The sequence below is a fragment of the Megascapheus bottae genome, chromosome 9, assembly GCF_031878675.1.
Source record: "Megascapheus bottae isolate mThoBot1 chromosome 9, mThoBot2.hap1, whole genome shotgun sequence".
Classification (NCBI taxonomy): domain Eukaryota; kingdom Metazoa; phylum Chordata; class Mammalia; order Rodentia; family Geomyidae; genus Megascapheus; species Megascapheus bottae.
In genome coordinates this window covers 39,656,262-39,680,287 of record NC_143517.1, presented here as the reverse complement: position 1 = coordinate 39,680,287, position 24,026 = coordinate 39,656,262, and the positions used below count along the sequence as shown (strand labels likewise).

The window sequence follows — 24,026 nt, the reverse complement described above, 5'->3', positions numbered from 1 at the left end:
ATTATACTAGCTCTTATTGTACTATGTTATTTATCTTTTTTTTTTGCCCTTTGGTATACTATATGTACGTTTATTTGTTTATTTGAAATAGGAAAGGGAAGGGGGAGAAACAAGATGATTGGGAGGAGAGGGGCGGGAAATGGGTACAAAACCATGAGAAGGGGTATCAATATATGAGAAGTAATGTACCTACTACCTGGTGAATGTAACTATAACCCCTCTATACATTACTTCAACAATAAAAATTTTTTAAAAAAAAGAATTATAGAGGCCGGGAGTTTGGCCTAGTGGTAGAGTGCTTGCCTAGCATGCACGAAGACCTGGGTTCAATTCCTCAGTACCACATACATAGAAAAAAGCTGGAAGTGGTGCTGAGGCTCAAGTGGTAGAGCTCTGCCTTGAGAAAGTCCAAGGGCAGGGTTCATGCCCTGAGCTCAAGCCCAGGACTGGCAAAAAAAAAAAAAAAAAAAAAAAAAGAATTATACTAGTTGCCCTCTCCATAGAGTTAATTACACTTCAATTAATTCATTTGTAACCTCTTGCTTACCACTCAGTGCATTTACCTGTAAATTTATAGACATATGCTAACCTACCACAAATGACGGAAACCATGCAACCTATGTTTGTCTGGGTGTAGCTTACTTCATTCGATATAATGTTTTCCAAGTCTTTCCATTTCCTTACAAATGGTACAATATCATTCTTTCTGATGGATGAATAGAAATTCATTTTGCACATATACCACATTTTTTGATCCATTCATCTACTGTGGAACATCTGGGCTGATTTCATACCTTCAATATGGTTAATAATATCTTAAAAGCACAACTTATTTATTTTAGTGTTCAATTATTTATGTGAGGTATTTTTGGTCTTATTTAACAAAGTCATTGAGTTGTATATATTAGACTACATATTTTATTGAGTAGAATAAAATTACTTTGCCTTATAAAAGATAAATCAGAATATATTTAATACTTTTCAAAATTACTTATTAAGATTGAGAATAACAGAAGTACATTAACAAATCTCATGCTCTTTCTTAAGGGAAAAGTATACAGGTGCTAGTGGCTCACGTCTGTAATCCTAACTACTCAGGAAGCTGAGATCTGAGGATCACATGAAGTTCAAAGCCAGCCTGGGCACAAAAGTCACTGAGACTCATCTCCAATTAACCACCAGAAAACCAGAAGTGGTGATGTAGTTCAAAGTGGTAGAGCAATAGCCTAAAGCTAAAGAGGTCAGGGACAGTACCCAGGACCAGAAATCAAGCCTCATGACCAACCAAAAAAATGAAAAAAGGAAGGAGGAAGAAGAGGAAGAGGAGGAAGAATGAAATACAAGCTGGGAGCCTGTAGCTACTGCCTTTAATCCTAGCTACTCAAGCGGCTGATATCTGAGGACCATGCTTTGAAGCCAGATTGGGCAGGAAAGTCTGTGAGACACTTATCTACAAATAACTACCAGAAAACTAAAAGTAGTGCTGTGGCTCGATGCAGTAGAGCACTAGGCTTCAATGAAAAAGCCCAGTTAAAGCACTTAGGCCCTAAAGCCCTACAGCCAACAAGGAAATAAAATAACAAAAAGAAACACAGAATCTAAAATTTAGTTCAAATGCAACTTGTTATGTAAAGGCAAATAAATGTTAAATCCATCTTTCTATAGTAAGGACATGCAAGGACTACAGATGAATAATTACAAAATAAAATCACGCAATAATAACTTTGAAATGGCTTAATTTTACAGAATTCCTTCTAATACTTCCTTACATCTACTATTTTTGGCAGCTACCCTACAAATTTCATTTTATAAGTTATATATTACTAAAGGAACTAAAGAACTTAGATAAGTTAATATTTACTCTTTTAGAAATTATGCTTTTAAGTAAAAATAGTGAAAAGCATATTCTATAAAAGATTAATTAAAATGATAAAACATAGATACATTCCAAATCATTGCTATAGTATGGACTTTAAAATGGATAAAGTTTCACTCGAAAATAATTTCATACTTAAACATTATTTCACTTATTCAAATAATTTATTTAAAACACTACATTTAACTAAAAATATACAATTAGCACTGCCTTGTTTATAAATATATTTGAATTTAAGAAAACATTATCTCTAAATAAAGCAACCAAAACATGAATGAAAATAAGCATCAAAATGCTATTTCTTAAAAAAAGCTACTAACCTTGTCAAATATATTGTAACTATATATAGTGAGTACAGTTTACTTAGTAACATATTACATAATTTAATAGAGAAACACTAGCCTTCATAGTAACTATTTTTTAGATCATTACAGCCTATAGAAAAAGGCCACTGTATTGATACTTTCTGCTACTATCTAAAGCACCAATAATTTCTTATACCTCCACACAGGATTAACAGTCATTTCCCACCCATAATTAGCACTACTACCTTATGTACCTAGGTTTTGAACTATTGTAACCATCTGCTAAAAGAGTCTTAGATGTGTACTAATTATTAAAAATGAGGGAAATCACTGAGCCTATGACATTGCCCCATTTTTTTTAATCTCAGTATAAGAGAGTACTATTTTAGATGTTTTGCTAATTTTGAAGAAATCTAACATAGATACATTTGGATTTGTCCTTTCTAAAATGTTTTTTTAAAAAAACTGTCATAAATATAGTTACCAGGGCTGGGAGTTTTGCCTAGTGGTAGAGTGGTTGCCTAGCATGCATGAAGACCTGGGTTCAATTCCTCAGTATCACATACATAGAAAAAGCCAGAAGTGGTGCTGTGGCTCAAGTGGCAGACCACTAGCCTTGAAAAAGCCCAAGGACAGTGCTCAGGCCTTGAGTTCAAGCCCCAGGACAGGCATATATATACATACATACATACACTTACCAGCAAGTGGGGAGTTTCAGGTGTTTACCATAAAGAGCAGCGCTGAAGGAGGGAATGATTTGAACAGGTAAGCAGTAAGAACCATTATAATCCAAACATGTCAGTCCTGCCTGGAAACCAAATATCTGAAATAAAAGGAAAAGATCCAAATGTTCACATATATTTAATAGGCACAAAGATGAAATATGTCAATTCGCATTTGCTATACAACACATTCAAAATAAATACATTTCAATATCTTTTTCCATTCACAATCATTAGCTTTTATTCAATTTGACATTAAATCAAAATCAAGAAAAGCTCTACCAAATTCTAAAAGTATGAAAACATACTATACCACAGAAGTATAAAATATGAAATTAAATATACAACAAAATGACTTGGGCTTTATTTTTAAAATACTCAAAACTGTATATACCAGTGAAAGATTTGCTACATATACTACCTTTCCTACATAAATGTCCCTTCAAAGAACACATTAGTCTTTTAAAGCATTCATATTGAAAAGACTTTCAGGAAGGGAAGGAGGAAAACAAGATGACTGGGAGAGGGTAGAGAGAAGGAAAGGGGAACAAAAACACGAGAAGGGATATCAAGGTTCAAGAAGTAATGCACCCACTACCTGATGAATGTAACTGTAACCCTTCTACATATTACCATGACAATTAAATACAGTTTTTAAAAAGGGCTTTCAATTCCATTGTGTAGAAATACCACATCTTGTTGGTGGTATTTGTACACAATGGAATTCTATGCTGCTGTCAGAAAGAATGACATTGTCCCATTTGTTAGGAAATGGAAAGACTTAGAAAAAATCATATTAAATGAAGTAAGCCAGACTCAAAGGAACTTAGGCTCAATGGTTTCCCTCATTTGTCATAATCAGTAGAAAACTTGGGCTCTCCTAGCAGAGATTTGCAACAGAGCAAAACCTTGATACAAAAGGCCATATAGTAGGACGCTAGATGAAAGGATCTCTAGGATATAGAAACATAAGCCATATAATGAATGATTGTTGTTCTTAAGGTACTACGTTATCTCTCATCTCTTTTGCTGTCCGTTATCTCATATTGTTACATTATCTCACTTTGTTACCTGATATATCAGATATATTTGTATTTGGTTATTTGAAATTGGATAGGGAACGGGGAAAAACAAGATGAGGGGTGGGGGCGAGGGAAATGGGGACCAAGACATGTGAAAGTGTACCAATGTATGTGAATTAATGCACCTTCTATCTGGCAAATATCATGTAACCCTTCTATTAATTACAATAAAAAATATATAAAAAAAGATTAAAAAAGGGCTTTCAAACCTTTTATGCATTATCAGTATCAATAATATGTAAAACTCTTCAAAGATTATAATTATCATTACCATTAATGTATGTTATCTTTAAAGCAAGTATATTTGTTTTAGTAAAAATCTTCAAAGATTATAATTATCATTACTGTATAAGCTATCTTTAAAGCAAGTATATTTGTTTTAGTTAAACTATATTGGAGCTTAAATTCATTAAAATTCTACTAATTATGTGAACGTACAACCTCCAACAACAGAAATGTACTTGAAACTTTCAAAGCAAAATAGACATTAATTAATAAGGAAATTCACATTCCATACCTTAAGGTAGCAATGTGCATAGCAGTAATGAAGCAGATTGTCAGAAGGTTGAGTAAGGCTACTGACAATGTGCACCAACTGCTCTGCATACATTGGGACAGAATGTTCCATATTAACTTTATCCACCAATATCTGAATGGATGGTAAAGGCCGAACTGATTGGAAGTTTGTAGTATTCATGAAGTTACTTGAGTTCTAGAAAAATAATAATGACCATTTTATTTTTCAAGATTGCTAAACCTGTCCTTTTATACAAACTTCAGACTTGTACATGCTGCAGTGATATATTACAAATATACCTTTTCTCCCATAATTACAGGGAGCAAATGATCTAGCAAGTTAAATTCAGCCATGAAAATCGTGCAGGTACATTTGAGGAAAGTAACACTTGTATGTCGAGTAGGAATATATTCCTCCAGAGATGCTACTTCTTCAGTATTCAGAATTGTTTGACTTTCATCTTTAATTTCTAAAATAGAAAGGTCAAAAATATTTTTAAATCATTTTCTTAAGCTAAAAATGAATTAATCAGTTCCCCAAATTTTAAAGTCAAATTCTATTTCACTTTTCAACAATGGAGCAGTTGCAAAGTAAGTTACTTCAAAATGAAGTATATATTACACTAAATATTGACATTTTAGTTACATAAAAATTAATTAGCTTATTTATAAATATTTTGAAAGTTCTTTCCTTTTTCAAAAATAACTTTCTCCAAAAATAGTTTGATAATAAAATATCACTTAGATCAGACACAGAGCAGGAGAAAAAAATATTTGCCACAGATTTAAGGATGAAGAGATACATGGGCAGAGATCTCCACAAGACTTATCTTCACAGTATATTTTAAAATAAAAACTCTTTAAGAAATAAACAATACAATACAAAAATAGGGAACAACAATAAGAAAAAACATTTCGATGAGCAAAAGATGATATACTTAAATGTCTAAAAGCTATACCAAATGCTAGCTAACATTATATCATATATTTGTAAATAGTCAAATATGATAAAGAACCACACATACACTGGAAATATTAAAATGAAAAAAAAACAAACAATACTAAGTTTCAAAAAGCATATAGAAAAAAGTCAGTATCTTTTTCTGCAAAGAACCATATAAAAAACAGTTTCATCTTTATAGGCCACATGATACACTCTATCACAATTACTTAACTGTACCATTAAAACACAAAAAGCTGGGGCCAGGAGTTTGGCCTAGGGGTAGAGTGCTTGCCTAGCATGCACGAAGACCCAGGTTCGATTCCTCAGCACCACATACATAGAAAAAAAAAGCCAGAAGTAGTGCTGAAGCTCAAATGGTAAAGCTCTAGCCTTGAGAAAGTCCAAGGACAGTGCTCAGGCCCTGAGCTCAAGCCCAGGACTTCCAAAAAAAAAAAAAACACACATACACAAAAAAAATCATACAAGTACACAGGATGGGAACTTTCCAATAAAACATTATTTATGGGCTAGCTCAGTGGCATAAGCCTGAAGCCCTGGATTTAATCCATAGCACTGCAAATAAGCAAGTGAAATGTATTTAAGAAAAATCAAAATTAAATTTCATACAATTTTAATGTAACACAACATAAATTTCTTTTTCTTTTTTGTGATCACTTGTCTACAAGAAATACATCTCACTAACAAATGTTAGATTTAGGGTAGAAGATATAGACTGGGTAAAAGGATGAAGACTAAACAACGTATTATTTAGTCAACAACAAGTGGGTCACTGGAAAAAAAAATCAAAAATAAGAAAATCAGGAAGTTCCTTGAACCTAATGGAAATAACAAAACATATCAGAGCCTTTGGAATACAGAAAAGGTGGAGCTAATAGGAAGTTGTATAGCTGCGAGTGACTAGATTTAAAATGAATCAGAAAGATCTTAAATAACCTAATGATGCAGCTCAAGCTTCTAGAAAACTAGGAACATATGATAGAATATGGTCTAAACCCAAGATTAGCAGACAGAAAGAAATAATAAAGATTAGGGCAGAAATGAATAAAAACTGAAAAAATCCACACAAAGAACCAAAGAAACAAAAAGTTGGTTCTTTAAAAACACTGAGACTCTTATCTCAGTATATCTCTAATAAAATTACAGATAAAAATATCTCCAATATCTAATTAATAAAATTAAGCTACTAATACTATCTCTAATTAATAAAATTAGAGTTAAAAAAGAAAATGTCACAAAAATACCCAAACAAAAAGAGGAAATACTTTGAAAATCTGTACTAAACAAAAATCTAGAGGAAATGGATAAACATGTAGACACAGTTGACCTACCAAAATGGAATCAACATTTAAAACACTTAAACCACTTAAACCATCTATAATAGAAAGGAAAGCCTGGGACCAGAAGGATTTATTACTGAATACTATCAGATCTATACGGAAGAACTTCAATAGTTGTCAAAGCTTTTCCATGGAACCAAAAGGAAAGAAATAATACTGAATTCATTCTACAAAACCACTGGGCACTGTCTCTGAACTCTTCAGCTCAAGGTTACTGCCTTACCACTTGAGCCACAGGGGCACTTCTGGTTTTCTGATGGTTAATTGGAGATAAGAATCTCATGGACTTTCGTGCTTGGGCTGTCTTTGAACTGTGATCCTTAGATCTCAGTCTCCTGACTAGCTGGGATTACAGGAGTGAGCCACTGCGCACGGCTAAAATAAATAAAACGTATTTTTAAAAAGAACACACTATTTTCAAGTTTGTTTCATGCCAGAGACAAAGACTGTTTCAATATATATAGACCAATAAAAGTAATGTATCATGTACAAAGGGTCAAAAACAAAAATCAGAGGATAATCTCAACTGACACAGAAAAAGCTTCTGAAAAAAATTCAACACGCTTTAAGCCAAAATCACTAAAGAAATTAGGAATAGAAGAAATGTACCTGAACTTAAATTACATATTGCCACCATCATATTAAATAGGGTAAAAGTGAAATAATTTCCCCCAAAGTCAGGAATGGAACAGAGGTGTCAATTCTCCCCACTCTTATTTATTTTGGCACTTGAAATCCTAACTAGAGCAAAATAATGTACAGAATGAATATAATATCCAAAGTCCAAATGTCATTATTCCCATAATAAAAAAAAACAATCCGGCCGGGAGTTTGGCCTACTGGTTAAAGTGCTTGCTTAGCATGCACGAAGACCCGGGTTCGATTCCTTGGTACCACATACATACAAAAAAGCCGGAAGTGGTGCTGAGGCTCAAGTGTTAGAGCTCTAGCCTTGAGAAAGTCCAAGGATAGCACTCAGGCCCTGAGCTCAAGCCCAGGACTAGCAAAAAAAAAAAAAAAATCCAATTATTCATATGGGAACATTACAGACCCCCAAGTGGCAGAAGTAATCCTAAATTAAAAAGAACAATGCAAAAAAAAAAATAAAAAAGAACAATGCTGAAGGTATCGCAATACCAAACTTCAAAATGTACTAGAGCCAAAATGTACAAAAAACAAAACCAAAGACAAATACAATTTTGAACAAAGAGGCCAAAACATATCCAAAAAAAACAAAAAAAAAAAACCTTCTAAACTAGACTTTTAGAACAATGCTAAGTTTTCCCCTGACTATTAAGATTACTTTACATGGTCTCTTTGGTTTTGGTTTTCAGGGTTTTTATTTTGTAACCAAGGTCTGTCTCTCAACTCAAAATTCTCCTGACTCCCAAGAATCACAAGTGACATTATACCCAGCTGTATCATCATTTTTATAGATCCAAACCCCTATGCAAAATAAGGATTTCCTGTATATTAAAATAAGGTAAACTACCAGAGTCTCTATGTAAATCTATTTTTAGATAACCAAATGATTTAAATAATTCCGTAAGAGGAAAAGTTGCTGACTACTATAGTGCACTGAATGGTTCCTTTCATTTACCAATAAAATGCTCTAAATGTATGTGAGATATATGGACTTTACTAGTGAGTAGCTAGAAACTAGGTATGAGAACATCTCATAAAAAAGTTGACAGAGAGGCCGGGAGTTGGCCTAGTGGTAGAGTGCTTGCCTAGCATGCACGAAGACCCGGGTTCGATTCCTCGGTACCATATACATAGAAAAAAGCCGGAAATGGTGCTGAGGCTCAAGTGGTAGAGCTCTAGCCTTGAGAAAGTCCAAGGACAGTGCTCAGGCCCTGAGCTCAAGCCCAGGACTGGCAAAAAAAAAAAAAAAAAAAAAAAAAAAAAAGTTGACAGAGCCATGCTACTGAAAGGAAACAACATGCCTGAGATACTTTTAATTCTCCTTTATTTCTGACTATGGTCAGTATTCAAAATTGAGATAAAAAAAAAACTGGAGGCTGGAAACAGGGAGGGTGCTAAAGGGAGATTAGATAACATAGAAGGAATAAGATTTGGCACACCATAACAGAGGACTGGCTATTTAATTCACAATAAATAACTTGATATATATTTAACGAAGATCTAGAAAAAAAGGAGCTTGAACTTTTCAAATAAAAAGAAAGTAGAAGGGCCCAGAATTTGGCCTAGTGGTAGAGTGCTTGCCTAACATGCATACAGACCCAGGTTCGACTCCTCAGTACCACATACACAGGAAAAGCCGGATATGGTGCTGTGGCTCAAGTAGTAGAGCTCTAGCCTTGAGAAAGCCCAAGGACAGTGCTCAGGCCCTGAGTTCAAGCACCAGGATTGGCAAAAAAAAGAAAAAGGGAGGGAGGGATGGAGGGAGAACGAAATGCTAATTATCCTGATTTGGTCAGTTTGTGCTATATGCATGTTTTGATAAACCACAATCAGACATACAAGATTTTTGATAAAGATGGACATTTCAACAAAAGAAATTTTCTGGATCAGTAGAATTGTAAAAACAAAGAAATATTTATATAAACTTTAATCATAATGAAGAGAAATAAAGTAAAAGCAGCTTTTGTTTTTTGTTTGTTTGTTTGTTTGTTTGCCAGTCCTGGGCTTGAGCTCAGGGCCTGAGCACTGTCCTTGGACTTTCTCAAGACTAGAGCTCTACCACTTGAGCCTCAGCACCACTTCAGCTTTTTTCTATGTATGTGGTACCTAGGAATCGAACCCGTGTCTTTGTGCATGCTAGGCAAGCACTCTACCACTAGGCCAAACTCCCGGCCCCCAGCTTTTGTTTTTTATGTCAGTGTGGCCACAAAAGTCTGTGAGACTTGGGCCGGGAGTTTCACCTAGTGGTAGAGTGCTTGTCTAGCATGCATGAAGGCCCAGGTTTGATTCCTCAGTACCACATATATGAAAAAAAGCCAGACGTTTTGTTGAGGCTCAAGTGGTAGAGCTCTAGCCTTGAGGAAGTTCAAGGACAGTGCTCAGGCCCTGAGCTCATGCCCAGGACTGGCAAAACAAAAAGTCTGTGAGACATCTCCAGTTAACCACCAGAAAACTGTGCTATGCCTCAAGGGGGATAGGGCAGTAACTTTGAGCTGAAGAACTCAGGGACAGTGTTCCAGGCCCAGAATTCAAGTCCCATGACAGACAACATATATAGATATAGATATAGATATAGATATAGATATAGATATAAATATATAGATGTAGATATAGATACAGATAATTTAAGATGAGCAAACAACTGAGCAAATATTTCACTATAGAAATAAAAATGAAAATATGCAAAAAGCAAATAAAAAAAGAGGTATTCTGTAAGTCAATAAGGAACTGCTACTTTAAACTACATATTTGAAGGTTGCCAATTAAAATTACAGACCTAATAGAGTTACTAAAATATTTTAAAAAGCCATATAATGAATGATTGCTGTCCTTAATGTACTATCTTATCTCTCATCTCTTTTGGTGTCCCTTGGTTATCTCATATTGTTACAGTATTTTACTTTGTTATCTGATATATTATATATATGCTTATATGGTTACTTGAAATTGGATAGGGAAGGGGGAAAACAAGATGAGGGCCGGGGGGAGGAAAGGGACCAATATATGAGGAAGGGTATCAATGTTTGTGAAGTAATGCACCTTCTATCTGGTGAATATAATGCAACCCTTCTATTAATTACAATAAAAATATATGAAAAAAAGAATTTTGGAATCTTTTTGAATATTTAAACATACAACCACTATATGACAACCACTATATGACCTAGCAATTGCACACTCGAGCTTTAATTCTAAGAAATGAAATCTTAAGCCAGGCATGGTGGCTCATGCGTATAATCCTAGCTATTCAGGAGGCTGAGAGCTGGGTATAAATGTTCAAAGCCAAGCAGGGCACAAAAGACCCTAAGACTCTTATGTCTAGTCTGTAGAAAACAGGAATTGGTGATGTAGTTCCAGTGTTAGAGCAATAGCCTTGAGATGAAGAACTCAGGGACAGCACCCAGGCCCAGAGTTCAAACCCCATGATCCACAAAAAAAGGAAAAAAAAGGAAATAAAATCTTATGTTCATATAAAAGATTTTATTATAATATAATAGCCAAAGGCTAGATTTGTTCCAAATATCTTTATCGTATGATTAATTTCACAAACTAGTACATATGTACAATAAAGCACTACTCAATAAAAACAAAATGCTGATCCAAAAAAACAAGTTAGATACATTTCCAGAGAATTGTACATAGCAAAATAAACCAATACTAAAATCATATATGGAGTAGCCTTGAGTGGAAGAGCTCAGAGAAATTACCCACAACAGACATACATAAATGAATGAATGAATGAATGAATGATTCTACCTCCTCAAAAAAAAATTGGGAGGGGTCAGTCATGGGACTGGAATTCTGAGCAAATAAATAAATAAATAAATAAATAAATAATTCATTCTACCTGCTCAAAAAAAAATTGGGGGGGGGGGGGCAGTCATAGGGCTGGAACTCTGAGCCTGGCACTATCCTTGAGCTCTTCAGCTCAAGGCTATCACTCTGCTCCTTGAGCCACAGTACCACTTCCAGTTTTCTGGTGGTGAATTGGAAATAAGAGTCTCAAGGACTTTGGTGCCTGGGCTGGCTTTGAACTGCAATTCTCAAATCTCAGCCTCCTGAGTAGCTAGGATTACAGGCGTGAGCCATCAGTATCCACCTTACTTAACATTTTTGAAATGGCAAACTTTAGAAATCCAGGACTACTAATTTCTAAGTATTAGGGATAAAGGAAACGAGAATAACAAGGTAGGGAGATATATGATTTTAAGGGAACAAATCTTTTACAGTGTTAGAAATACACAGATTTTTCACTGTGGAAATGGATAGAAAGTATACCAAGATAAAACTGTACAGATCTGAATGTATGCATACACACATTTCCTTGGGGGAATTTCTAAAATAAAAACTGGAATCATGTATGTTAGCACTAATAATTACTATTAAAGTAAAAGAGCAAGTTAATAATGCCTTCGTCTTTCAGCAGTACCAGGGCTTGAACTCAGGGCCTAGAGCTTACTTAGCTTCCCTCCTCAGCTGGTGATCTACGATTTAGGCCACCCCACCCATCATCATGCTAATTATTTTAGAGATAGAATTTCTTACTTTTTCTTCACAAGCTGGCTTCCAATTACAATGCTCTGGAACTGAAAACCTCTAGAGTACCCAAGATTACAAGCATAAGCTTCATTTAACTTAGTAATTTCCCAGCCCAAAATCTTCCAGTGATTTCCTATTGTACTTGGGAAAAAAAAATTATTTGGTCCCTGAAAACTAACGGAATTATTTACTCACAGTGTTCTACCTCTCTGACTTACTAATACATATTATGCTCCCACTATTCTATAATTCCTTCTTATTCCTATAAGCTACCAACATGTTCCTAAGCTTGAGATTTGTACCTGTCTGTATAAAACCTTCTTTCACTGATGATTATAAGACTCATTCCATTATTAGTCCTGAGTCACTCTCCAGAAGTGAATTTCCCACCATTCCTGTCTTCCTGTATCTAGCATTCCTTCCCCACATTTTTTCTCATATACTGACCAGCTGATGAAATAATGCGTTTATTATTGATTTACCCCCCACTAAGATGTAAAGATAGAGGCCTCATATGTCTCGTTTGCAATACTATCCTAGCACATAGAAAGCATGTAGCTTGGTTTAGCTATAGAAATCAAGTACAATAAAGGAATGAACAAACATGTCAGGCACATGAAACACTATATATTCTAGTTAGTGCTTCAACAAGCTATATCTAATTTAGACCCCATCATAATCTTTGGAAATAGATCTTATTGCTACATCATCTAAGATAACAGAAAATCGCTATCACCGAAAATAGAATAGAAGCTTCAACAAAAATAGTGGTTAATTTCTTTGCACACATTTGAGTCTAAAGGAACCAGGTCTGACATCATGCTACCACCCCTGAGAATCTAGATTCTTTTTATCTTACTGTGTGCATGTGTGTGTGTGTGTGTGTGTGTGTGTGTGTGTGTGTGTGTGTGTATGTATCATAAAGGGAATAATGAATACTGAGTAGACAACTAGTCAGGTTCTATAATTATATACCTTAGTATACAGATAGAGCAAACAGAAGATCCAAGACGTGAAATTCCTAAAATTAATAAGTGGAGGCAAGTTTCAGGCCATGGTCTAACTCCATCAGCTCAGTTCCTAACTACTATCTATAATCCCTCATTATGTTATTCTATTCTATGCTAATCAATACTTGCCTAATTCCATTAAAGAAACTTGTACTTTTTCACACAGTGAACACCTACCTTTTATGCCACGTTAAAATAAAATAAATATGGAAGTAGAGCCATGGCTCTAGGGGTGGGCTTGAGTTGAAGAGCTCAGGGACAGTGCCCAAGGCCAGAGTTCAAGCCCCAACACCCAAAAAAATAATAATAATAATAATACTTTGAGGGTTGAGAGTTTGGCCTACTGGTAGGTAGAGTGCTTCCCTAGCATGCACATAGACCCAGGTTCAATTCCTCAGTACCACATACATAGAAAAAAGCCAGAAGTGGTGCTGTGGCTCATGTGGTAGAGCTCTAGCCTTAACAAAGTCCAAGGACAGTGTTTAGGCCCTAAGCTCAAGCCCAGGACTGGCAAATAATAATAATAACAATAACAACAACAATAATAATAATAAATAATGCTTAGAAGCTGGGGACAATGTCTCACGCCTGTAATCCTAGCTACTCAGGAGGCTGAGATCTGAAGATTGCAGTTCAAAGCCAGCCTGGACACTAAAGTCTGTGAGACCCTTATCTCCAATTAACCACCAGAAAACCAGAAGTGGTGGTTCAAGGGGTAGGGCAGTAGCCTTCAGCTGAAGAGCTCAGGGACAGTGTCCAGACCCAGAGTTAAGGCCCAATGAGTGACACCCCTCTCCCCCTGCCCCCAAAAAAAGAAAAACAAAAAAAGAAACTTTCAGAGCAATTCTTTTTCATCAGTAGTGCCTAAGTTTCCTTGAATGTTAAGTCTGGAAGTTTGGAACCATTCTTTTATAAGGCTCTTTAGAAATCTATTAATGTGAAAAATTATTATATTTCAGATGCATTCACTGGACAGAGTACCAAAAACTATGACAATAAAATTTGTAAAAATGCTGAAAATATAGTTCTTATGTGAGACATTTCAAAATCTTGGCCTCTCCTAGGACTTTCACATACCTTTATTTCTCAAACTGATAAATAAGTACAATTAAGTCATTGCTAAAAGCCAAAATACACTAAAGAGGGAAGACAAGAAAAAAAGGACATACTAGATTATATAATCATTCAAACCAACTAGGAATTAAGGAAAGATTAAAAACAAACCTGTTTTAAGCCTGCTATATGGTTCATATTCATGTTCCATGGCACAAACAATCATTTTCAAAATTCTATGTACCGCACTACTATTCAAGCGAAAATCAAGAGGACCTATAACAAGGCTTTTGGTAGATTTCTCTTGTACTGATCCCAAATCTTCATTTTTCCCTGAAGAAAATTCTGGTGGATTTGCAGAACCTACAAAAAGTCAAATTGTTAATCAGTATTTTAAGCATCACACATATTAAGTAGATAGATCTTTTTCTTGTTTAATTCTTAGGGTTTTTTTGAACACTCTAATAATTTAAACAAAAATACATTAAACTTTAATGTAAATTGAATGGAATTATTTTAATTGTTTATTTTTTCTAAACCAGATGACCCAGAAACCCAAAACTTTTTGTCTGTCATAAGAGGGAAAAAAATCTATAAATATACACACTTAAATATAAGTAAAACATATAAAGTTAATATGACACATATTTTCTGCTATAATTAGTACTGATGCACTGTAAGAGTAAATTGGAATCATAAGGAATTATTGAAATTTTAAAACTAATGCATTAAAAAATACCACAGGAGCGTCGTGAGTGTGACCAGGTGATAAGAGTGCTTGCCTAACATGAGCGAAGCCCTGGGTTCAATTCCTTGGTACCACATACACAGAAAAAGCCTCAAGTGGTACTATGGCTCATGTGGTAGAACGCTATCCTTGAGCAAAAGTTCTCAAGGGCAATGTCCAGTTCCTGAGTTCAGGGGCCAGTACAGGCATAAATAAACAAATGCACAAAAAGTGAGATTTATTGGAATATATTATAGATGCATGTGAAATTTTAACAACAAAATCCCCTTTTGTGTAACTAAGGCTTAAAAAACAAACTTTTTTTAAAAAAGCACCATGAGCCAGGCACCACTGGCTAGTGCCTGGAATCCTACATACACAGGGAGGCTGAAGTCTCAAGATCACAGTTCAAAGCCAGCCTGGACAGAAAAAGTCCTTGCCAGGCTCTTATCTCCAAGTAACCTCTCAAAAATTGGAAGAGGCGTTGTGGCTTAAGTGGCAGAGCAATAGCCTTGAGCATAAAGAGGCTCAGGGACAGTGCCCAGGCTCCTGAGAACAAGCCCAACAACTAAGCAAAATCAAACAAAAAACTCACAACAATAATTAAAAAAAAGTACCATAAACAATATATACTAATAAATACTGTAAAAAATTATTTAGAAAAGCTACTTGACCCAGAAAAAAGCAGAACAGAACTTTATCTAATAACTATTAGCTGTTACTAACATTACCACTATATACTGTAAATAAGATTCACAAGAGAAACTTTTGAACAGCTACCTAAAAGCAAAAACAGAGTAACTAAAATGATTACTTAGTATATAAATCATTTTTTAAGTACATGTGATAGTCACAGCTTAAATTAACACAGAATCCTGTTTTCTCAAAAAAGTAAATCTCCTTGGACAATTAAGAAAGCAGACACCTAAGTGGTAAACCAAAAGCAAGAAAGTAATTGTTACAAATGTCGGTTTCTTCTAGTGAAGGAGGAATGTGATAACACAGAAACACACAAGAAATTCACTAGAAGCAATGGCCTAATTCATGTCTTGTGTGTAAAGATACTATAATTACTTTAAAGTCTATTCATAAATACATTCCACTATTCTATACATATGCTATATTCCAATATTTTGTTTAAAAAGAAATCACTAGCCCTACTGCACTGCTGGTGGGATTGTAAGCAAGTTCAGCCACTCTGGAAAGAGTATGGAGGTTTCTTAAAGAACTGAAAATAGACCTTCCCTACGATCCCATCATACCACTCCTGGGCATCTATGCTGAACATCATAAGCCAAGATATGATAAGGACATCTGCTCAGCTATGTTCATCTCTGCACTATTCACAATAGCCAAGCAATGGAAACAATCCAGATACCCTACTGCAGATGAACGGATACAAAAAAAGTGGTATACATATTTATATATATATATATATATATATATATTGCACTGTATTTCTACATAGCCAACAGACAAGATAAAATAATGGCATTTGCAGGGAAGTGGATGAATCTAGAGCGAATCATGTTGAATGAGACAAGTCAAGGCCAAAGGAACAAAAGGCACACGGTATCCTTAATATATGGCTATTAGATCCAAACAGTACAAGAGAGAGGACTCAATATTTGCATACCCAATGCTATGGACATGGTATTGGAACTATAAACACAACTACATAGACACAAAAATCCATGACTCCATAATGTTTTATTACATAGATTAATATGTATCTATGACATACAAACACTCAGCCTAATTTTAATTATGCTCTAAAATCTATAGATTCCCTTCTTGAATACTTGTTTGTTAAATACATCATTTGAAATATGATATAAAAATCAATGTTAGGGGCCGGGAGTTTGGCCTAGTGGTTAAAGTGCTTGCCTAGCATGCATGAAGACCCAGGTTTGATTCCTCGGTACCACATATAGAAAAAAAGCCAGAAGTGGTGCTGAGGCTCAAGTGGTAGAGCTCTAGCCTTGAGAAAGTCCAAGGACAGTGCTCAGGCCCTGAGCTCAAGCCCAGGACTGGCAAAAAAAAAATCAATGTTAATAAATTCTTTAATGAAAAACAGAAATCACTAAAATATGCTACAGCAAATTGCTAAAAAAAAATAACAAAATTCAACAAAAAAATAAAAAAGAAATATTTAATTGTTCTCCTTCTCTGGCTTACTTACACTTAATACCATTTCCTTATGAAAGGGGCATTATCATTCTTTTTGATGGAAACAGAATTCCAGTGTGTGTGTATATATATTTATTTATTGCCAGTCTTGGGCTTGAGCTCAGGGCCTGAGCACTGTCCTTGGACTTTGTCAAGTCTAGAGCTCTACCACTTGAGCCTCAGCACCACTTCTGGCTTTTTCTATATATGTGATACCGAGGAATTGAACCTGGATCTTCGTGCATGCTAGGAAAGCAAACTACCACTAGGCCAAACTCCCAGCCCTTAAATATAATTTTTAACCAGGCATCAGTGGTTCATATCTGTAGTCCTAACTATTCCAGAGGTTGAGATCTCAGGATCACAGTTTAAAGCCAATCCAAGCAGAGGAATCTATGAGACGCTTATCTCCAATAAATTGCAGAAAAAGCCAGAGGCTCAGGGATCACAATAGCTAAATTACTATGTACATTTGACCATGTAAGATGATGCTAAGCAAATTAAACTACAAGATATGAAAGCTGGAGGGTTTTTTTGTGGTTGCAAAGTTATTTCTTTATTCTTTGGGGGGGTAGGGAGGTTGTCTTCCATATGGCTTATCCCCTTTTGTCACTGTATTTGATTTTGGCACCTGGTTTATTGTATATACATTTATTTGAACTAGGGAAGGGGAACAACAAAATGTTGAAGCAAAGGACAAAGGGCAAACCAATGCAACAGCAATATTCATAAGACAATATGTTGGAAATGAACTTTACAACATGGGATGTAGGTGGGACTGGGAAGAGAGAAAGTAGGAGAAAAAATGTGGGAGGAGGTAACAATGTTTAACAAGAAATGTACTCAACTACCTTACGTATGTAACTGTAACCTCTCGACAAATTTTTTTTTAAAAAACTTAAAAATAAATCCAAGCAAAATAATGAGATCACTTCAAAAAAGAGTTTAGGGAAAGCAATGAATCTAAGGACTGACCAGGAAATGATTTAAAAAAAAAAATAAGTATTGCATTTTTCTCCTCTCGTGTGTGTGTGTGTGTGTGTGTGTGTGTGTGTGTGTGTGTTTTACTGGGAACAGAACCCATGACCTTACATATTCTATATCAAGGGCCCTTGATTCTTTTGGGAAACAGCATCTCACTAGCCTAAGCTAGACTTGAACTTGAAATCTTCCTGCCTGCAGGAACCATGCCAACCAGAAATCTTTAGTTTATTATGAAAAATAACAACAACAAACAGAACTTATCACTATAAAAAGGTAGCAATAATAACCTCACCATATCTCAATATGTACATTAAATATTAAAAAATAAAAAATTTTAAAACAGTATTTGTTTCCTAAGAAAATAAATTTTATGAACTGACACAAGGAATTAAAATTCCTTTGAACAATTAAAACATTTTTTAAATAAGGAAAACAATAAAATCTGTGTCAATAATCTCTGAAATGTAGCTCTATTTTTCTGCTTAAAACAACAAACTCTCTTAACAGAAGTCTATATAGCCTTCAAAATGTTGGAAGTGGCACTGTGGCTCAAAGTAGTACAAAGTGCTTGAACAAAAGAGCTCAGAGACAATGCCCAGGCCCTGAGTTCAAGCCCTACAACTGACAAAAGACAAAAAAAAAGAAAGCATTTAATGAAAACAAAAAAAAAAAAACTTTTTTTTTTTTTTTTGCCAGTCCTGGCTTGAACTCAGGGCCTGAGCTGTCCTTGGGCTTTCTCAAGGCTAGAGCTCTACCACTTGAGCCACAGAACCACTTCCAGCTTTTTATTTTCTATGTATGTTGTACCAAGAATTCTAACCCGGGTTTTTGTGCATGGTAAGCAAGCACTCTACCACTAGGCCAAACTCCCGGCTCTAGGGTTACAATTTTTGATAGATCAATTTTTATTTCACATTATCGAAAAAGAGGGGAAAAGCCAGGAAAGTTCTAATACAATATTAAAATTAAAACATTCCAAAAGTACTAAAACGTGAATCTAAATATCCCACAACCCAGTCAGAAGCCAACTGCTTTTGTTACAGTTACTCAAGGAAAATCAAACATAAAACAAAAGGAACTCATACCTTTTACACTAGTGTTTTCCACTGTATACAGGTAATCCATATAAAAAGCTCCAAATCTTTGCATTCCAGCAATTTCAGTATATGTCTCCTGCCAACAAAACAATGAAAACACAATGTTTTATACAAGAAACTGTTAAAACCTGCCAGGGAACACATAACTTCTTATATATATTATATCAACTCAAAACAAAACTAGAGATTATCCTAAATACTCACTCAAGAAAGGTAATGTTATTTCTACTATGGAACAAAGGACACCCACAGTTTCACTGGACATTCTGACTGCTTTATCAATATCTGATTAATGGATACCTTTAATAGACAGTACACTCTTGACCTTTAACACCACCTCAAACCATCTAATATAATGTATATTCTGAAAATATACATTCAGAATATAACGTATATTCTGAAAAGTATTAGTCCTTAAATATTTCAACACACTTACATGAAACAGTCCAAATACTGAAGATTGACTAAAATAGTTTCAATGTATGTATAAATACTAAATTCTTTACTTTGAACTATCAAAGTAAATCTTAATGAAAAGGTTAACATGTAAATTATATATTCTATTAAATCTTCAAGTAACAGTTTAGAATTTTTAAAGTTACTATATAAATTCATTAAAATTCGATAAAAAGTACAATCTGAAGTAAAATTTTCAGACTATAATAAAAAGCACGCATGATGACAAGTGAGATTCTTTCCTTCTCATTAATCCCATACTCTGGAGTTTACATAAACTAATAAACATAATTTTAAATCTTCCCTCCTTAACTATTTGAACAATAGAGCAAGAGAAAACAAACTATAATTACATAAAACATACACTTAAAACATTTTCTATGCATTTCTTAGTCATTTCTAGATGTGGATGAAACATTCTAGATTTTTCAACAAACAATTAGCACTTCAGAAGACACTATTCCAGGACAAAGAAGGCAAAGATAAATATTTCTATATCAACTCAACTGCTGACTACAATTTGGCTTAAATATATATCCTCTGACCTTATGATGAGTTGCATCCAAGATAAATTCTGCACGGGTCCCATTATTTTCTGGGCTTCGATAATCAAACAATGAATTTGTAAGGTATGTCAAACCTTTTGTGCTCAGATTTTCACCACAAATGAAGAAACAGGCTTCCTGACAACAATATAAAATTTAGAACAGGAAGAAAATTAATTAGACTGATTTAAAAAAAATAAAACCTTGGTTTTGTAACACCCATTCATTAGTCAATACAAAATTTAAGATATTATCAACAAATAAGGAATGCTAGCACCGTTTCAATTGTATATTTCTGTTGAAGAACATTTCATCAAATCAAAAATAAACTGCAAGTACTTGCCATAAACAAAAAGAAGTATTTATGAACTGAAAAGTATTTGGAACCACTGTCTAGGTGCTAAGCACAATCCAATTGTAAAATTCTCCTGAGTTCTACAGTTTCTTACATAAGAAAAACACAGAAAAACAATAAACCGCCTATTTCAAAACAAAGACAAGATGCCTAGCAAACCTGATATGGTTAAGCAACTTCATTATTTCTACATCCCACCCAAAAAAAGGAAGAAAAGAAGAGTTGGGTTTTTCTTATAAGTTATAGTATTACTATCCTTAAGGAGTTGTACAAAGTAGCTACTATTCAACAGGAAAGAAAAATCTCTACTTACAATTTCACTTCTGTTCATATTTTCTTCAAAATCTTTAACCCCCATAATTCCTTTAAGACACATGGCTCTGCAACCTACAAACCCAATCTGGCAGTCAAAGAAAGGTTCTCCCATCATAAGGGCCTAAAAGTAGAAGGGGAAGTTTGAATATGAACTTAACAAAAATGTTACAGGCTTTCCTTGAAGAATTTCTAAATTAGTCAAATTAATCTAAATTAGTCCTTAGGATTATGGCCATTCCAAACATACTGTCCTTTGATCATAAATTCTATTAGAGAAACTGTTATTGCCTGTGGATATTCAGCCTTTTGCATCCATAATTACTGGCACTTCATAAATACAAATACATACCTAATATTCACACACATACAAATTAAATCATTTTTGTTGCATATTACAGTAATGTATTTGTTAAAGAAACAATTATCTTAACCAATATTAGTACCTAAAATAGAGATATGAAACTATAAAACTATTTTAAATAAACTATTATGACAAAATTCTGTGTAAGTTTTAAGAACACTCCCAAAATTAAGATGTTGAAAGCTTACCTCAATTGTACTTCCTTCTTGTTCCCAACACAATACTTCTTTAGATTTTACTTTTTGGGGACTGTAATAGCTACTCTCAGCTTGCATTTCAGTGAGCTAAGAAATATAAGAATACTAAGTAAATCAACACCACCCTCATACAGTAATAAACTGTCATTTTATGATGAATTGATGAAAACAGGGCCAATTTTAAGATTCAAGAAATTTAATTATTAAGCAGAAAAACAGGTGCAACAACAACAGCTGTAACTGATTTTCCATGGAATAGAGGTTGACTACACTAACCTTAACTTACTTATAAACAGGACTTTAAGTCATTATTGCTTTAAAAAGTGAAAGCTATATGCAGTGAGTCCCAATCATAAAATAGTCAAGAATTTACATCTCTTATAACCTTCATATCACTTTCATAATATAGTAACATGTCTAAATTCAATCATTTCCAAGAATAATTCTTAAAAAAAAAAGAATCTGTGAATAAATACAAATAGATTCAATCCAACATTCTAGTTCCTCTAAGGGAGGTAGGACCATAGATGTTCACTGTGAAAAGAGGTGTCATATTATATCTCACTCAGTCATAAAGTACTTATTGACTGAAGGCTACATAAGAAATGTCTATTCAGACGGTCATAAAAGAAAATTACTTTTGTTACCAACAAGTTTATAATCTACAGTTTCCAGATTATTTATATTTTTAAGTAGACTTCCCCAAAAGTAATCTACAGTTTCCAGATTATTTATATTTTTAAGTAGACTTCCCCAAAAGTAATGTGGCATCCAGCCTGATTTAAAAACAAACAAAAAAAGAATATGAAAATCAGCCAGACAAGTATTTAACAATAATGCATCAGTCTTGACTTTGTAGTTTGACAAATACACAAGTCATATAAGATAGCATAACAACAGGAGAAACTGAGTAAGTAACTCAAAACCAGCCTGGATAGAAAAGTCTCTGAGATTCCATGCCCAATTAACCAATAAAAAACTAGATATGTGGCTCAAATGCTACAGAGCTATGAGCAATGCTATGAGCAAGAAAATGCTATAAGCAAGAAAACTGAGCAACAAGGTTAGCTTTAAAATAATTTTACATAGTGCTACAACATACTTTTAGAGATTTCCTACATTGGTCCAGTTTCCCAAAATATAATAGAATGAATGACTTCCAAATATATGTATGGACATAATTTTTATTGGCTTTGGCAATACTGATCATTTCACTAACTATGTAATAGCTCTACCATTTAAACTGTGCTTCCAGGTTTATTATTTAAAGGAATCGTAAGTAATTCTATAAATTAAATAATGTAGTGACACAATGAAAAAAAGAACTAAGAAAGACCTGAGGTCCTAAATTCAAGCCCCCATATTGTCACAAACCCACACACACACACACACACACTCAAAAAGACTTGAGCTAAAGAAAGTTACTTAACATTTTAAATCTGTTTTATATTTATATTAAGAACTAATAATTCTCATTTTCTATTATACTTCTCATATAACATAATCCCTTCTCATATAAACATAATTTCTTCATATAAACATAATTTCTTCATATTTGAAATTGCTATTTTAAAGTGAAATTCTTAAAGATAAAACATTGAAATAAGGTTCAGTTTTTTAAACTTGATCACTCTTCAACTGCCTACAATTACTGTAGGGGAAAAAAAAGTAATTAATTGATTAAAAGGACTGAAACACTATCAGAACAATTTTAAACATTATTGGAAAAATGCTACATTCAATTTGGCATGATTCTTGTTGGACTGTATCAACTATTCAAAATGCTAATGTAGAAACATGACCTTATTTTCTAACCAAAATATGAACCACAAATTAATTCCATACATTCTTCAAATCCAAGCCAAACAATGAATTCTAATATTTTCCTCCAAAACATCAACATATTTTCCCTTAGAGAAATCTTTGAAAAACATGAATGCTTTAAGACTTTAAAAAGTTATATTGACCAACAATAAATAGTGCACAAAAGTCTGCAAATGTTCTATATGCATATAATTTATCACAAGTGACTGAGATTAATACACTTCTCATCAATAAATTAGTGGTAATGTACTCAAAGAATTTCAACTTTAAAAGGTAGCAGGTAAAATTCATCAGAAAAGATAGAAAATAACTAGTAATCCTTGACTTTAATCACAAACTTTTGTTTGAAAAAACATAGCCTAGACTCCTGAGACCAGAAAGTCTATGGGTAACATTAAAGCTTATAAGAAATGACTTAAGAGGTCAACTGGCAGAATGCTGACTGACCAGATATGGTAAAAAGAAAGATAAAAGTAAATGTCGGGGCAGGGAGTTTGGCCTAGTGGTAGAGTGTTTGGCTAGCATGCCCGAAGACCCAGGTTCAATTCCTCAGTACCACATACATAGAAAGGATGGAAGTGGTGTTGTGGCTCAATTGGTAGGACGCTGCCTTGAGGAAAAAGCTCAACAACTATGCTCAGGCCTTGAGTTCAGCTCCAGGAATGGCCAAAAAAAAAAAAAAAAGTAAATGTCAAAGTCTCAGTAATTAAGTGAATAATGTTGCAAAATTTTAAAAAATATAGAAAATTGGAGGGGGGAGGAAGACTGAAGAGAAAAATCCAGCATTCTGTTTTGCGTATGTTCAATATAACTATTTGATATACAAATAATGACACAAAACAGGCAGTTGAGAAATGGGGCTTGGCTCAAGGGTAGGGCAGTATCCTTGAGCTGAATAGCTCAGGGACAGTGGCCCAGGCCCAGAGTTCAAGCCCCATGACCCACAA

General features: G+C 34.2%; 1 protein-coding gene across 1 annotated transcript in view; it reads right to left on the bottom strand.

The window, feature by feature from the left end:
• Nucleotides 1–24,026, bottom strand: part of Vps13b (vacuolar protein sorting 13 homolog B) — a 494,062-nt gene that overhangs the window by 426,073 nt on the left and 43,963 nt on the right. Inside the window, exons 9-16 of the mRNA XM_090339134.1 lie at nucleotides 21,247–21,342; nucleotides 20,696–20,818; nucleotides 20,028–20,165; nucleotides 19,015–19,102; nucleotides 14,221–14,412; nucleotides 4,802–4,971; nucleotides 4,503–4,697; nucleotides 2,880–3,004 (exon numbers count right to left, since the gene is read on the bottom strand). Coding sequence (XP_090195260.1) covers nucleotides 2,880–3,004; nucleotides 4,503–4,697; nucleotides 4,802–4,971; nucleotides 14,221–14,412; nucleotides 19,015–19,102; nucleotides 20,028–20,165; nucleotides 20,696–20,818; nucleotides 21,247–21,342 — 1,127 coding nt within the window. The remainder of the gene's footprint in view (nucleotides 1–2,879; nucleotides 3,005–4,502; nucleotides 4,698–4,801; nucleotides 4,972–14,220; nucleotides 14,413–19,014; nucleotides 19,103–20,027; nucleotides 20,166–20,695; nucleotides 20,819–21,246; nucleotides 21,343–24,026) is intronic.